This window comes from Panulirus ornatus, chromosome 39 (genome assembly GCF_036320965.1).
Source record: "Panulirus ornatus isolate Po-2019 chromosome 39, ASM3632096v1, whole genome shotgun sequence".
NCBI lineage: Eukaryota > Metazoa > Arthropoda > Malacostraca > Decapoda > Palinuridae > Panulirus > Panulirus ornatus.
Genome location: NC_092262.1, coordinates 8359981 through 8376995, shown reverse-complemented (window position 1 = coordinate 8376995; position 17015 = coordinate 8359981). Strand labels below are relative to the sequence as shown.

Genomic DNA, 17015 nt, shown 5'->3' with positions numbered 1-17015 from the left:
CCTGGTAAATTATATGGGAGGGTGTTGATTGAGAGGGTGAAGGCATGTACAGAGCATCAGATTGGGGAAGAGCAGTGTGGTTTCAGAAGTGGTAGAGGATGTGTGCTTTGAAGAATGTATGTGAGAAATACTAAGAAAAGCAAATGGATTGGTATGTAGCATTTATGGATCTGGAGAAGGAATATGATGGTTGATAGAGATGCTCTGTGGAAGGTACTAAGAATATATGGTGTGGGAGGCAAGTTGTTAGAAGCAGTGAAAAGTTTTTATCGAGGATGTAAGGCATGTGTACATGTAGGAAGAGAGGAAAGTGATTGGTTCTCAGTGAATGTAGGTTTGCGGCAGGGGTGTGTGGTGTCTCCATGGTTGTTTAATTTGTTTATGGATGGGGTTGTTAGGGAGGTGAATGCAAGAGTTTTGGAAAGAGGGGCAAGTATGCAGTCTGTTGGGGATGAGAGAGCTTGGGAAGTGAGTCAGTTGTTGTTCACTGATGATACAGCATTGGTGGCTGATTCATGTGAGAAACTGCTGGTGACTGAGTTTGGTAAAGTGTGTGAAAGAAGAAAGTTAAGAGTAAATGTGAATAAGAGCAAGGTTATTAGGTACAGTAGGGTTGAGGGTCAAGTCAATTGGGAGGTAAGTTTGAGTGGAGAAAAACTGGAGGAAGTAAAGTGTTTTAGATATCTGGGAGTGGATCTGGCAGCGGATGGAACCATGGAAGCGGAAGTGAACATAAGGTGGGGGAGGGGGCGAAAATCCTGAGAGTCTTGAAGAATGTTTGGAAGTCGAGAACATTATCTCGGAAAGCAAAAATGGGTATGTTCGAAGGAGTAGTGGTTCCAACAATGTTGTATGGTTGCGAGGCATGGGCTATGGATGGAGTTGTGCGCAGGAGGGTGAATGTGCTGGAAATGAGATGTCTGAGGACAATATGTGGTGTGAGGTGGTTTGATCGAGTAAGTAATGTAAGGGTAAGAGAGATGTGTGGAAATAAAAAGAGCGTGGTTGAGAGAGCAGAAGAGGGTGTTTTGAAATGGTTTGGGCACATGGAGAGAATGAGTGAGGAAAGATTGACCAAGAGGATATATGTGTCGGAGGTGGAGGGAACGAGGAGAAGTGGGAGACCAAATTGGAGGTGGAAAGATGGAGTGAAAAAGATTTTGAGTGATCGGGGCCTGAACATGCAGGAGGGTGAAAGGCGGGCAAGGAATAGAGTGAATTGGATCGATGTGGTATACTGGGGTCGACGTGCTGTCAATGGACTGAATCAGGGCATGTGAAGCGTCTGGGGTAAACCATGGAAAGTTCTGTGGGGCCTGGATGTGGAAAGGGAGCTGTGATTTCGGGCATTATTACATGACAGCTAGAGACTGAGTGTGAACGAATGGGGCCTTTGTTGTCTTTTCCTAGCGCTACCTCACACACATGAGGGGGGAGGGGGATGTTATTCCATATGTGGCGAGGTGGCGATGGGAATAAATAAAGGCAGACAGTATGAATTATGTACATGTGTATATATGTATATGTCTGTGTGTGTATATATATGTGTACATTGAGATGTATAGGTATGTATATTTGTGTGTGTGGACGTGTATGTATATACATGTGTATGGGGGTGGGTAGGGCCATTTCTTTCGTCTGTTTCCTTGCGCTACCTCGCAAACATGGGAGACAGCGACAAAGCAAAATAAAAATAAAATAATATATATAAGTATATATATATATCATCCCTGGGTATGGGGAGAAAAAAATATTGCCCACATATTCCCTGCGTGTCACAGATGGCGAGTAAGAGGGGCAGCAGCAGGTAGCTGGAAATCCACCCCTCCTGTATAATGGTGGTATATGGATGCAAGGTATGGGCTATAGATAAGAATGTACGGAAGAGGGTAAATATGTTGGAAATCAAATGTTTGATGACTGTATGTTATGTGGGGAGAGTTCAATGTGTAAGGAATGGTAGGGCAAGTGAATGATGTGTTAAAAAGAAGAGTATGGTTGAGAGAGCTAAAGAGGATGTGTTGATATGGTTTGGACATATGGAAAGAATGATTGAGTTGAGGCTGAAAAGAAGACATATGTAACAAAAGTGATATGGAAGAGGAGGGGAAACCAAATTAGGGATGGAAAGATGAAGTGAATAAGGTCTCGAGTGACCAGGATCTGAACATGCAGATGAGTTAAAAGCATACATGAAATAGTGGGAAGTGAAGAGATTTGATATATAGCAGATGATGCGCTACGAAGGTATTAAACCAGGTTATATGAAGCACCCAGGGGTAAACCACAGAAAGGTACAAGGGACCTGGTATTGGAATGGGGGCTGCGGTTTCGGTGCATTACACAACAACTAGAGAGGGGATGTTAGCAAATGAGGTCATTTCTTCATGTTATTAGTGCAACCTCACTAACAGTAGTGACAGAATGAAAAAAAAAAAGGTGAATGGAGATTTCCAGACCCTTTACTTCCATACTTCTTAGTTACCTTTTAAGAAAGGCAGGAGATACACGGGTAGTATTTTTTCTCTCCAACATGGACCTAGCTGCTATTACATATCACCTATATAATGCTTACCTATAAAGTCTCTTGCACTTGGAACACTTGTATGGACCCTCTTCTCCTGGTGAGCTCCTGGCTAGACTCTGTTCTTTGATACGCATTGCCAATGCTGAGTGCAGAGGTGGTGTCTGTGGGTCCTCTTGATTCTGAGATTTTAGTTTTTCTTCACCCATTCCCTCATCCTGACTCTCACTCATCTCAGCACTTGAAGAAGAACCATCAGCTGCACCATCCAACTGCAGAACAGTTTTATGACGGTATCTGTGGCCACGTGACTTGGAAAATTCGCAAAGATTGTTGTTGTTATTGACGATACTAACTGTAATATCATTATTGTCATCTGAAAATTTTAAGACTTTCTTTGATACTGAATTTTCTTTTGAGTTCTCTCCATCACTTCCATGATTATTGGATTCACCCTGCCCCTCTTGATTGCCACCTGGATTTTTTTGACAGTTCTCCTCCTCGGAATCTAGGATGCCACTCCATTTCCTTTTCAAACTCTTATGTACCATGCCAGATCCCTCTCCTCCTGGAATCTCTATGGTCTCATTTATTTCAATCTGTACAGTTTCATATGGTTTACTTTTCCTCATACCACTTCTGAGTGGATATTTCTTAATAACTGTTTTGTAGTTTCTCTTCATACAAATCTTCTTGCGTTCATTTCCTCGTCCAGTGGCAGGGCTTCCTTCATTTTCATCAGAGTGTCTTGGTGAATGTTGAGATGTAAGAGGAGACTGACTTGGACCTGTCTGACCAACTGAGTCACTATGTTCACTAGCTGATGAGGAACGGCGGCTGTTTGTAGAAGGCATAGGTAAAACTCGACAAATCTGTTTAAGAGAGCTGTTTTTCCCTGCAGTAGAGGTACATGGACTTTTAGTAACACATCTTGTACTCTGTGATGATGTTTCACTCCCACTGTTGCTATCAGTACTACCACTGTTTGTATCAGTGCTAGCATTATTATCTGAGCTTGCTCTAGAGCAAGTATCCGGGCTGCTGGTGTTACTCGTAACACCTCCAGAACATCGTTCTGGGCTACTACTTTCTCTAGCTGTATTACTGCTACTTGAACTTTCACTGCTACTGCTACAGCTTGTGGTATCACTCTTGCTTTCATTGCTGCAATGGTTACAGCTATTACCTGAATTATTGACATTACCATTGCCATCACTAGCAGCGGAACTCTGAGAGTTACCATTACTGGCGACAGGCATTGAACACGAAGGCACAGGACCTAGATCTTGAGTAGATGGAGGTGATATGGTCTCAATTACGGGTTCTTTAATATCAGTATTCGGGGATTCCACCTGGTATGCAACACGAGCTGGGTTGCGACAGGCTGCGAGGGTTGTGTCCATTATCACTTGTGGGTTGCAATCTGTTTCCTGAGCCTCCTGAGTCATGTTTCCTGAGTGAGTCACTTTCCCTGAGTCCATCATATGATCGCAGGTGCTCAGGAAGTCAATATCTAGTGGACTTGGTCTGCCTGAGGTTGAAGGGGTTGACTGCAGAGTGATGGGGTCACACTCATCAAGGTCATTCAGCACCATGGATATCAATTCATTGTCATCAGCACTAACAATAGCAGGTAAATCTGTATCCAAAAGTAAACTCTCTTCTTCTACAGATCGACTAACTTTATCAATTATATCATCGATACACTGCCGTACATCTAACTCCACAATGGCTGGTGGAGTGTGACAACGAACCACACTTTCCACAGTTTTACTGTCCTCTTCCCGGTCTCTGATGCTGCGGTACAGAGGGCATAGGTGAGGAGGAATGATGTTAGTTTCACGCGATTTCCTTTCTACCTTCCGCTCCTCAAGTTGCTTAAACCACTTTCTTACTGCGGCCATCTCCTTATGAACAGTTTCTTCTCCAAGTGAATGATCAATAGTTTTATGGAAAGCTGCATCACCCACTAATGACACATCATCATGAGCTGGCACCACTCTCCTAGTTCGGCATGTGTAAGTAACTCTCTTACTAGGATCAACGGTGCTCCAGTACAAACGGCTGCAAGTAAAATCAACTGGAATCAAGGCCTCAACACTATCAGATTCTGGGATGATTCTGCCAAGATTCTTTATAGTCAGTGAACCTATTGTAATCCTAACACGGTCTCCAGGAACTTGCTTCCATTTCTTCTTTTCAGAATCCATGTCTACATACACACACCGGCTTACTTTAAAATCATCTGACTTTTCTTCCCCATTCAAAGGACTCTCATGATGAGGACAAAATATTCGCTTGTCCTCCATAAACTGACAGCAACTTCGTCTTGCACAAAGAAAATGATATGTTGCCTGACAAGATTTATGACAGCAGCCAACTGTTGCTCCCCGCTCTAAACAAGCAGAACACTTGATCAGACGTCCACGACTTACGGCCAGATACACATTTTGTAGGCCTCCATCAACCTCTTCATACACTTCTGAAGACCACAGTCCACAGTTAACATGAAGCCATTCATCCTGTCCAAGGTAAAGAAGTCTACCTGCAGCATTAGGATCATCATCGCTTTCTCTTCCACAGAGAACACACTTACGTCGGTCAGGAGGAGTTAAAAGAGTTCCTTTAAGTGGGCTTGTAGATCGCTTTCTGTATACAGGTGCATCACGCATAGTGAAGTGCCGACTACCTGACAACAAAGTACGGAATATATAATTATGATCCATGTGTGGAATGGGGAATGGTCGTTGCTTATCTACCAACTCAAACACATTAGCAGTTTTCACATCAAACCAAGGGAAACACTCTTTCATGTGTTTTGCATAAGTTGCTTGGACATTACGAGTCTGGCTACGATTTAGATGCCTACCATTCTCTATTACCCTAATCATATCCACATGAAACTGTAGCACTGAATCATATTTCCGGTCCTTTAGTTTTTCCTTAACAGAAAGCAAATCTCTTGGTTCTTCTGGGTCATCCTGGATACTTTCTATTTCGGTGTCTGTATCACAAAAAGAACTTTCCTCACTACTTACACAATCATCATCAATATCTTTAGTTATCTTATCTTTAGGGCTTATCAACTGAGTTTCAACATGAGTAAGGTTCTTCTCTTCATTATTTTCATTTTTACTTTCAAGCAAACTAGTGGTGCCAAGCATCATCTGACTCCTATCTTCAAATAAGAGAGTTCTTATCACTCGAGCAGTTGCAGTGGTTTCATCATTTGGACCATCCACTTGTGTGCAGGACACATCTGTATCTTTTAAGGAAATAATGCCTTGCAAAGCCTCTCTTGTCACTCCCTCCAATTCCTTCTCTCCCAGAGACCGCAAACACTCTAATGCCTTTCCACACATCGGCTTCACACTGGTGCCCTCTACTTCTTGAGATTTTACAAGGTCATTTTCTTTACATGTTCCAGCTTCAGATCTCACTACAGTATTTTGCTCATTTGGCTGGGTTTTGATTGGGGAAGAGGAGGGCGACTTTGACTTGCATATGTCCTCTAAGCGAACAGAGCATTCCTTCAACTTTATGGGATCTGTGGAAGCACTACTTATGGCAGCATAAGAAGAGATGGTTACACCTGCTGAAGAAGTGCGGGTTTGTCTCCGAGGAGGTAATCGGACTTCTTCACATTTATCTTTAACTGATTTTCCTTTACCATCAATCTTGTCTTTTGTATCTGTTATACAACCACCTTTACTTTCATTACTTATAGCTGCTGTAACTTCATGTTGACTATAATCTGAGCAAAGTGCCTGCTTACCAGTCAGCTTGCTCAGTTCACTTGATTCATCCTGAGGAATGTCCATAATGTTAATATTCACAGAACACAAAGGAGATTCAAAATCTTTATTTATCTCTAACGCACACTTGGTAGACTTGCATGAGGTTTGGGATGTATTAACATCCATGCTGTCAACAGGACTCCCTAACTGATTAATACTACTAGACCCACTGACACCCTCTGTTTCTGACAAAGAGTAGTTGGCACCTATTTCAGTGCTAATCGTACTATTTCTTCCTGAGTGGATAAGCTCCCCAGACTGATAACTTGCAGACGATGCTGTGTTGAGACATTCCCCTGGTACTGTTTTCTTGCTGTTAACAGTAGAAACTAGAGCTGTAGTATACTCCATCTTTTCTAATGGTGCATCCTCATTTCTTTCTAACAAGGGGGTCCCAACTGCAGGCAAAGGAGGTACTGGGGTAAGACCTCCTGAGGAAGACACTTTAGATGCTTCTCTCTTCACTAGATGCTTGGCACATCGACTACTAAGAAGAGCTTGTAAAACAGCCTCACACCCAGCCAGCAATTCACTACTGACTGCATCCAACCAACTAGATGCCGAATCCACAACACAGTTCCGGCAAACGTACTCCACTGTGTCAGGTAAGAAGCTAAGAATCTGGTATCGTTCATTATTCAGGCCTTCACAATGAGCATGAATCCACTCCCCACAGCGACCACACTCCATCATCTGTGAAATATGAAATTAATCATTATCATCAAAAAAAGAAGCAAATGCCACATTTCTACCTAACAACTGAGGAAGTTGAAAGTTTGAGTCACGTGTCCCCCTTTCCTTCTCTATTCTAACAGAAACAAATATATGAATATGAAAAAAATCATCTCCTTAGCAACATATAACAATAAGCCCTGATCACTTCAGTGACTATATCTGTCCAATTCTGTGGTCTACCTCTTTTAACTGTATCTTTGCACACCTTACCACATGTCAGTCTGACAATCAATTATCTAAATGAGTTCTGCTTGGCCATGTCACCTTAAGACACCCAGACTTCACAGTTGGCTTTTTTTCATTTTTCATCTTAAGCCACAATAATGCAAATTATACAAATATTTTACAATCAACAATTTGGGTAAGTTTGAAAAAGTTCATTATTGTATTACAGTATCATGCACTCCATAATTATGAGGTGCTTCAATATCACACCTACTTGGTATGAACAGAAGATACTCATCTATATTTCATCATAAATTTAGCATAAAAGCCAGCTACAAATACCTAAAATATTACAGCAGTCATCCCTTATCCAATAATATATAATCTAATAAAGCTGTGCAGTACTCAAATAATAAACATGAGAATCACAACTGTACACCTTTCCCAAGAAAAGCTATGACCATGAAGTCGTAAGGAAAATAAAAGTAATATGAGTTCATGTTACATGTCAAAGTTTATGATCTTTCTGCCTTCCTCAACAATATAATGCAAAAGCACAGACAATACAACATCTACAATAGTTTAAAGAACACTGTCCAGGCAGAGTGACATGAAAGGCTACTAAGCAACACCTTCCCTTCTCATTTTTGGTCCATCTTGACACATTTTTATACCATTCTTTCTCAATGGAATCCTAGGACATTCTGAGCAGCTATAATCTGCATCTTTTTACAAAGTAGAGCTCCTCCTTCAAATACTCAGATTAATTTTCCTTTCTCTCATTTCCACTTGAGGCCTGGCCTAAACGAGGACTTGTTTGTACCTGAGAAGTGGTAGAGGATGTGTGGATCAGGTGTTTGCTTTGAAGAATGTATGTGAGAAATACTTAGAAAAGCAAATGGATTTGTATGTAGCATTTATGGATCTGGAGAAGGCATATGATAGAGTTGATAGAGATGCTCTGTGGAAGGTATTAAGAATATATGGTGTGGGAGGCAAGTTGTTAGAAGCAGTGAAAAGTTTTTATCGAGGATGTAAGGCATGTGTACGTGTAGGAAGAGAGGAAAGTGATTGGTTCTCAGTGAATGTAGGTTTGCGGCAGGGGTGTGTGATGTCTCCATGGTTGTTTAATTTGTTTATGGATGGGGTTGTTAGGGAGGTAAATGCAAGAGTTTTGGAAAGAGGGGCAAGTATGAAGTCTGTTGGGGATGAGAGAGCTTGGGAAGTGAGTCAGTTGTTGTTCGCTGATGATACAGCACTGGTGGCTGATTCATGTGAGAAACTGCAGAAGCTGGTGACTGAGTTTGGTAAAGTGTGTGAAAGAAGAAAGTTAAGAGTAAATGTGAATAAGAGCAAGGTTATTAGGTACAGTAGGGTTGAGGGTCAAGTCAACTGGGAGGTGAGTTTGAATGGAGAAAAACTGGAGGAAGTGAAGTGTTTTAGATATCTGGGAGTGGATCTGGCAGCGGATGGAAACATGGAAGTGGAAGTGGATCATAGGGTGGGGGAAGGGGCGAAAATTCTGGGAGCCTTGAAGATTGTGTGGAAGTCGAGAACATTATCTCCGAAAGCAAAAATGGGTATGTTTGAAGGAATAGTGGTTCCAACAATGTTGTATGGTTGCGAGGCGTGGACTATGGATAGAGTTGTGCGCAGGAGGATGGATGTGCTGGAAATGAGATGTTTGAGGACAATGTGTGGTGTGAGGTGGTTTGATCGAGTAAGTAACGTAAGGGTAAGAGAGATGTGTGGAAATAAAAAGAGCGTGGTTGAGAGAGCAGAAGAGGGTGTTTTGAAATGGTTTGGTCACATGGAGAGAATGAGTGAGGAAAGATTGACCAAGAGGATATATGTGTCGGAGGTGGAGGGAACGAGGAGAAGAGGGAGACCAAATTGGAGGTGGAAAGATGGAGTGAAAAAGATTTTGTGTGATCAGGGCCTGAACATGCAGGAGGGTGAAAGGAGGGCAAGGAATAGAGTGAATTGGAGCGATGTGGTATACCGGGGTTGACGTGCTGTCAGTGGATTGAATCAAGGCATGTGAAGCGTCTGGGGTAAACTATGGAAAGCTGTGTAGGTATGTATATTGCGTGTGTGGACGTATGTATATACATGTGTATGGGGGTGGGTTGGGCCATTTTCTTTCGTCTGTTTCCTTGCGCTACCTCGCAAACGCGGGAGACAGCGACAAAGCAAAAAAGAAAAAATATATATATATATATATATATATATATATATATATATATATAAATGCTGGAGACAGAAATCATGCTTTGCTATATGGTAGCCTCAAAATCCTGATGTTGCTTGTTTGTGGTTTAAGAAACTTTTCTAATTTTCATTCTTTTTAGGAGACCCCCCCCCCCCCCAACTGCTTCAGTCTTTATCATATTATCGTAATCCCAAACATGGTATATCATTTACCAATCCCAGCCACTTTAAACTTCCATTTAGCCTGGACTAGATTAACTAGGGTCATATCCTTGCATATGAGTTGCAGCAGGTATTTCATCATTCCAGCTTTTTATGCCCTTCCCCAGGGATATCAATGTACCTCCAGTTCTTCTCCCTGACATGGCAACTCTCAACTTTTGCTTTCATACTACCATTCTTCAGATAATCACTTCTAAATAGCTGTATAAATTTACACAATTCATAATTTACAATTTTTTAAAACACTGCATTTCTTAAGTGCATTAGTAAAACATATTGCATTCCCTCAGTGGCAATAGTATGTAGTTGTCTGTCTCTAATCATAAGAACAAGTACAATAACGCTTTCTGTACCAAAGTAGTTCTACGTCAAATTTGGTGCAGTATGAAGGCCAGACTAATCTATACTATAAAAAGATGGTCCAGTTTGTAGACACACCGAGGGAGTTGCTACAAGTACAACAACTGACCCAGTACATAATTGCCAACAATTCATCTATTTCCTGATCACAATATGGACTGCTGCCTGCTGGGTGATGTATTTTTGGAAAAACATTATGTTATATTCTATAATATTGTCTTATGTCTTCAAACATGCCAAGAAAGTTGTCAGACACATGGCAACTAACCACCATACAGAACTACCAATAATTCATCAGTTTTCTTGGCAGGATAAATCTATGGGAAAATGTGTTATTGTTGAGCAGGAAAGTTCGGCCAGCAATATGGGAGATATCAAGGTGAAAAAATTAAGTGGTGTGGAAGAGCACTGAAGGAACAAAGACGATGGAAGAATGTGCTGACTGGTGCATTGGAGGTAGGCGTGTAAGGAGAGGGATAAGTGAAGACTCGTTTTCCATATCCATCCCTTTGATGGGAGTTTCCGGAAGCAATGGGTGTCAGAGATATAGATAGACAAAATACATAAAAATGGGGAAGGTGGGTGGTTATAACACTGAACAGTGCCATCCCTCCCTTTTCCAATGCAACATCACTGTAGGATATCAATACAATGCTGAAACTCTTTTAATGAAAAGTAGAGGTTTATTCATGGTATCAATTTATGTTATATGCTTGACATTGCCTAAGTTTAGTTTAATCAGCACCAGACATGGGCATGGACTGCTTCCTCCAAAAAAAAAGAAAAAAAAACCAGTCCAGACATTAGGGTGACAATCTAGCCTTATCCAAGGTCAGGCTTTCTTTTTCTTCAACATGATTTTCAGATTTCTCGTCCTCTACAGGAGAAGAACAGACAGAAAAGGGCCTAAAGGATCTGAATCTGCAAGTCTACATATATGAGAGGCACCTGATATGAATTACCTGTCTTTGATCGTCACAGAAACTAGATTTTTTGGTTCATATCCCAAAACATCCAATGTGAGCTGTTCTTTGCATATAATAAATTCAGAAAAAGTCCAATCTCTAGCTGTTGAATCGTCAACAAGAAAGATGAGAAAAAAGTTACCAACTTGGAACCAAGCAGGTTTAGAGACTTTCCTCAGGTATAACATTGTTTATTCTGGGTTAACAACCCTGAAATAATAATAATAATAATAATAATTATTATTATTATTATTATTATTATCAACTGAAAGTTGATGGAGAGAGGTGGGTGATTATTGGTGCATATGCACCCGGGCATGAGAAGAAAGATCATGAGAGGAAAGTGTTTTGGGAGCAGCTGAGTGAGTGTGTTAGTGGTTTTGATGCACGAGACCGGGTTATAGTGATGGGTGATTTGAATGCAAAGGTGAGTAATGTGGCAGGTGAGGGAATAATTGGTATACATGGGGTGTTCAGTGTTGTAAATGGAAATGGTGAAGAGCTTGTAGATTTATGTGCTGAAAAAGGACTGACGATTGGGAATACCTGGTTTAAAAAGCGAGATATACATAAGTATACTTATGTAAGTAGGAGAGATGGCCAGAGAGCGTTATTGGATTACGTGTTAATTGACAGGCGTGCGAAAGAGAGACTTTTGGATGTTAATGTGCTGAGAGGTGCAACTGTAGGGATGTCTGATCATTATCTTGTGGAGGCTAAGGTGAAGATTTGTATGGGTTTTCAGAAAAGAAGAGTGAATGTTGGGGTGAAGAGGGTGGTGAAGTAAGTGAGCTTGGGAAGGAGACCTGTGTGAGGAAGTACCAGGAGAGACTGAGTACAGAAAGGAAAAAGGTGAGAACAATGGAAGTAAGGGGAGTGGGGGAGGAATGGGATGTATTTAGGGAATCAGTGATGGATTGCGCAAAAGATGCTTGTGGCATGAGAAGAGTGGGAGGTGGGTTCATTAGAAAGGGTAGTGAGTGGTGGGATGAAGAAGTAAGAGTATTAGTGAAAGAGAAGAGAGAGGCATTTGGACGATTTTTGCAGGGAAAAAATGCAATTGAGTGGGAGACGTATAAAAGAAAGAGACAGGAGGTCAAGAGAAAGGTGCAAGAGGTGAAAAAAAAGGCAAATGAGAGTTGGGGTGAGAGAGTATCATTAAATTTTAGGGAGAATAAAAAGATGTTCTGGAAGGAGGTAAATAAAGTGCGTAAGACAAGGGAGCAAATGGGAACTTCAGTGAAGGGCGCAAATGGGGAGGTGATAACAAGTAGTGGTGATGTTAGAGAGATGGAGTGAGTATTTTGAAGGTTTGTTGAATGTGTTTGATGATAGAGTGGCAGATATAGGGTGTTTTGGTCGAGGTGGTGTGCAAAGTGAGAGGGTTAGGGAAAATGATTTGGTAAACAGAGAAGAGGTAGTGAAAGCTTTGCAGAAGATGAAAGCCGGCAAGGCAGCAGGTTTGGATGGTATTGCAGTGGAATTTATTAAAAAAGGGGGTGACTGTATTGTTGACTGGTTGGTAAGGTTATTTAATGTATGTATGACTCATGGTGAGGTGCCTGAGGATTGGCGGAATGCGTGCATAGTGCCATTGTACAAAGGCAAAGAGGATAAGAGTGAGTGCTCAAATTACAGAGGTATAAGTTTGTTGAGTATTCCTGGTAAATTATATGGGAGGGTATTGATTGAGAGGGTGAAGGCATGTACAGAGCATCAGATTGGGGAAGAGCAGTGTGGTTTCAAAAGTGGTAGAGGATGTGTGGATCAGGTGTTTGCTTTGAAGAATGTATGTGAGAAATACTTAGAAAAGCAAATGGATTTGTATGTAGCATTTATGGATCTGGAGAGGGCATATGATAGAGTTGATAGAGATGCTCTGTGGAAGGTATTAAGAATATATGGTGTGGGAGGAAAGTTGTTAGAAGCAGTGAAAAGTTTTTATCGAGGATGTAAGGCATGTGTACGTGTAGGAAGAGAGGAAAGTGATTGGTTCTCAGTGAATGTAGGTTTGCGGCAGGGGTGTGTGATGTCTCCATGGTTGTTTAATTTGTTTATGGATGGGGTTGTTAGGGAGGTAAATGCAAGAGTTTTGGAAAGAGGGGCAAGTATGAAGTCTGTTGGGGATGAAAGAGCTTGGGAAGTGAGTCAGTTGTTGTTCGCTGATGATACAGCGCTGGTGGCTGATTCATGTGAGAAACTGCAGAAGCTGGTGACTGAGTTTGGTAAAGTGTGTGGAAGAAGAAAGTTAAGAGTAAATGTGAATAAGAGCAAGGTTATTAGGTACAGTAGGGTTGAGGGTCAAGTCAATTGGGAGGTGAGTTTGAATGGAGAAAAACTGGAGGAAGTGAAGTGTTTTAGATATCTGGGAGTGGATCTGGCAGTGGATGGAACCATGGAAGCGGAAGTGGATCATAGGGTGGGGGAGGGGTCAAAAATTCTGGGGGCCTTGAAGAATGTGTGGAAGTCGAGAACATTATCTCGGAAAGCAAAAATGGGTATGTTTGAAGGAATAGTGGTTCCAACAATGTTGTATGGTTGCGAGGCGTGGGCTATGGATAGAGTTGTGCGCAGGAGGATGGATGTGCTGGAAATGAGATGTTTGAGGACAATGTGTGGTGTGAGGTGGTTTGATCGAGTAAGTAACGTAAGGGTAAGAGAGATGTGTGGAAATAAAAAGAGCGTGGTTGAGAGAGCAGAAGAGGGTGTTTTGAAGTGGTTTGGTCACATGGAGAGAATGAGTGAGGAAAGATTGACCAAGAGGATATATGTGTCGGAGGTGGAGGGAACGAGGAGAAGAGGGAGACCAAATTGGAGGTGGAAAGATGGAGTGAAAAAGATTTTGTGTGATCGGGGCCTGAACATGCAGGAGGGTGAAAGGAAGGCAAAGAATAGAGTGAATTGGAGCGATATGGTATACCGGGGTTGACGTGCTGTCAGTGGATTGAATCAAGGCATGTGTATGGGGGTGGGTTGGGCCATTTCTTTCGTCTGTTTCCTTGCGCTACCTTGCAAACGCGGGAGACAGCGGCAAAAAAAAAAAAAAAAAAAAAAATATATATATATATATATATATATATATATATAGAATTGGAGTGAATTGGAGCGATGTGGTATACCGGGGCTGACGTGCTGTCAGTGGATTGAATCAAGGCATGTGAAGCGTCTGGGGTAAACCATGGAAAGCTGTGTGGGTATGTATATTTGCGTGTGTGGACGTATGTATATACATGTGTATGGGGGGGGGGGTTGGGCCATTTCTTTCGTCTGTTTCCTTGCGCTACCTCGCAAACGCGGGAGAAAAAAAAAAAAAAAAAATATATATATATATATATATATATATATATATATATATATATATATATTTTTTTTTTTTTTTTTATACTTTGTCGCTGTCTCCCGCGTTTGCGAGGTAGCGCAAGGAAACAGACAAAAGAAATGGCCCAACCCCCCCCATACATACTATTTATCATATATGTATGAGTGAGGTAGGACTGTATAATAACACTTCGGTTGTATATTATCTTCATCTAAGAGGTAATATAGAAGTGTGACTAAGACTCGGTTAAGAAAATATTAATTAATTGAGCAATGGTGGCATAAAATATAGGTTATTGGCTTTGTGTACAGATGATGCTGTTCGGACAATTGTCAAAGGATGAGTCTGGCAGAAGAGCACACGGCTTTATGATGATGTTTGGCCAATTGTCAAAGGATGAATCTGGCATTAGAAGGATGATTCTGGCAAAAGAGTTTACTGCTTTATGAAAACTAACAAGATATTAAGGGTGAATGCAAGGTAAAGCAAAACACTTTTCTAACATGCAATCGTACAGTAATGTCTGCTTGAATGGTAGAGAAACAAAACTGTGAATACATTCAAGTATGAGGAAACAGCTGAAAGGAAAATAATGCAAATAAAGACAAGTTAAGGGAAGCTGTGCATGCATATAGCCCTAATAAAGGTGTCCTTCATCCCAAACATCTGCAGACTTGCAAAAACTAGTTTTTGGAGTACAGAGTAGTAGCAACTGACAACAAGAATTAACCTATGATATAACAGAAGAATAAAGATAAAATATCTCACCAGGCAACAACTCTAACATGCTACCTTGCCTTAAAGTGGAAAAGTAAATACAATGCAGGTCTGAAGATGCCCCAAATCTAGGCTAGCTCATGTAAAGAAACACTAAAAGTGTGTAAGTTAATAGGTGGATTTAAAGATTAGGATGTGCTTCAGCAGAAACAGTGTGTAAATGTATTCAAGAAAGCCATTATCAATATGAGACAAACTGCCTCATGTAAGTATTACTTTCAGTGAGACCTTCAGTCTGGTATAGTAATTCGTGCTAAAGACCTTCACGAAAACACTTCTATGAATCAACTTTGCCCTTACAGATGATTCCAGAAACTCAAAAATAAGAGTATTAATAACTAAAAATAAAAAACAAACCTTTGCATCATAATCATCATCTTCATAGCAGCCATTACAAAGAGGACAGAAGTTGCCCCTTTCCCTGAGAGTAATACATCGAGCGCACAAAGCCAGGTCTGTGGTACGTGAGGTTTCACCCATGGTCACCTCCATTGGTTTTACTTTAATCGGAACTTTCTGCCACTGACCCACATTTGGACTGCCACAACTAGTGCAACGAGTACAAGTCACACACTTCTGCAACATGAAAACAGTGTTTAGCATTTCATTTAATCTTTTGATATCTGTTTTACATATTCAATGCACACAGGCATATACACAAAATCACATACTAGTACACAACCAATCTTTCACTTCTCTATAAACTTGCAGAACACTTTCATAACAAGGTGGCTTTTTCTCCAATTTTTTTGTAGGACAATATGGCGTACGTCCATATCCTCCCAAAATTAATATGCCAAACAGGTTTTAGATAATCAGATGTTAAGAGTATTGATATCTATATTTGTTTATTAATGAAAAAAAGTGCTGCTTGATTGCTATATATTTGTTCTTGTAGACTTCCACTTATATAATTGTTTAATTATGTCATTCTTTCCTTGTGCAAGAAATTTTACAATCCAATGTCTTTTTTACAATGTGGATGGTTCAGCTTACTTAACAACAAAACAATTGGATATCTATCAAAAGCCTTGCATGCATATAAGGAGAATTTACAGTTTTCAAAAATCCTCACTATCATATTTCAAATGCATGTACAATATGAAAACTGATGTATCAAGTTCTTCATGTTTCATGTTTTTGCTCAGTTAAGGTTAGAGATCACACACACACACACGCACACAGAAAAAAAGAATGTAAAAACACAAGAAAATTTAGTCCTAGTTAAACAAAACATTCAGAATTTCAGATGTAAGAAAAGTTATTTGACCTCCAATCCAAGACCATGAAGTATGTCTATAGTAAATGATAATATGCAACTGAGGACATCTCTAAATCAGGATTACCTTCTTAACAACTTTAATACCTCACTGTGCCAAAATAAGGCAACAAAGCAATGAAAAGATAGGCAAAAATATGTGTGAAAAGAAAAGAAATTAATTTGTGTATTTCTCAAACTGGTTCCAAATTATTTGCTTTATTATAGTAAAAAAACTTAGCATCTCAATTCCAAAATCTTTGCTTTTCAAGAAATTATGCATACACCGTTAATATAGGTCAACATATAAAGGTAAATGCTTTTCCACAGAATTTAATTGCAACAAATTAAATTCCAATATAGGAAGGAGAAAAGCATAAAATACTACAGAACAAAAAATAAGAATGAAAAATACATAATAATAAAAATAATAAAAATCCACTCAGTGGGTGGTGTGACAGTTAAGGGTATAAATGGGAGGCACGGGTTACCTGATGTAAATAGAAATGGGTGCACCTCATCAAGTTGTATGCTGAAAAAGAAATGGTGATTTGGAATATGTAATAGGTTTAAAAAAGGTGCATGCGTAGGAGTACATCGGGAACTATGACTGGGGTCAACATGCACTTTCATATTAGGCTAGGTACTAAATGATAGGTATACAAAGGAGAGGTTGTTGAAT

The 17015-nt window shown here is 40.4% G+C and overlaps 1 protein-coding gene across 1 annotated transcript in view; it reads right to left on the bottom strand.

Moving 5' to 3' along the window:
- Window positions 1-17015, bottom strand: part of trx (histone lysine N-methyltransferase trithorax) — a 111844-nt gene that overhangs the window by 15053 nt on the left and 79776 nt on the right. The window contains exons 10-11 of the mRNA XM_071684987.1: window positions 15433-15651; window positions 2576-7014 (exon numbers count right to left, since the gene is read on the bottom strand). Of these exons, the coding sequence (XP_071541088.1) occupies window positions 2576-7014; window positions 15433-15651 (4658 nt within the window). The remainder of the gene's footprint in view (window positions 1-2575; window positions 7015-15432; window positions 15652-17015) is intronic.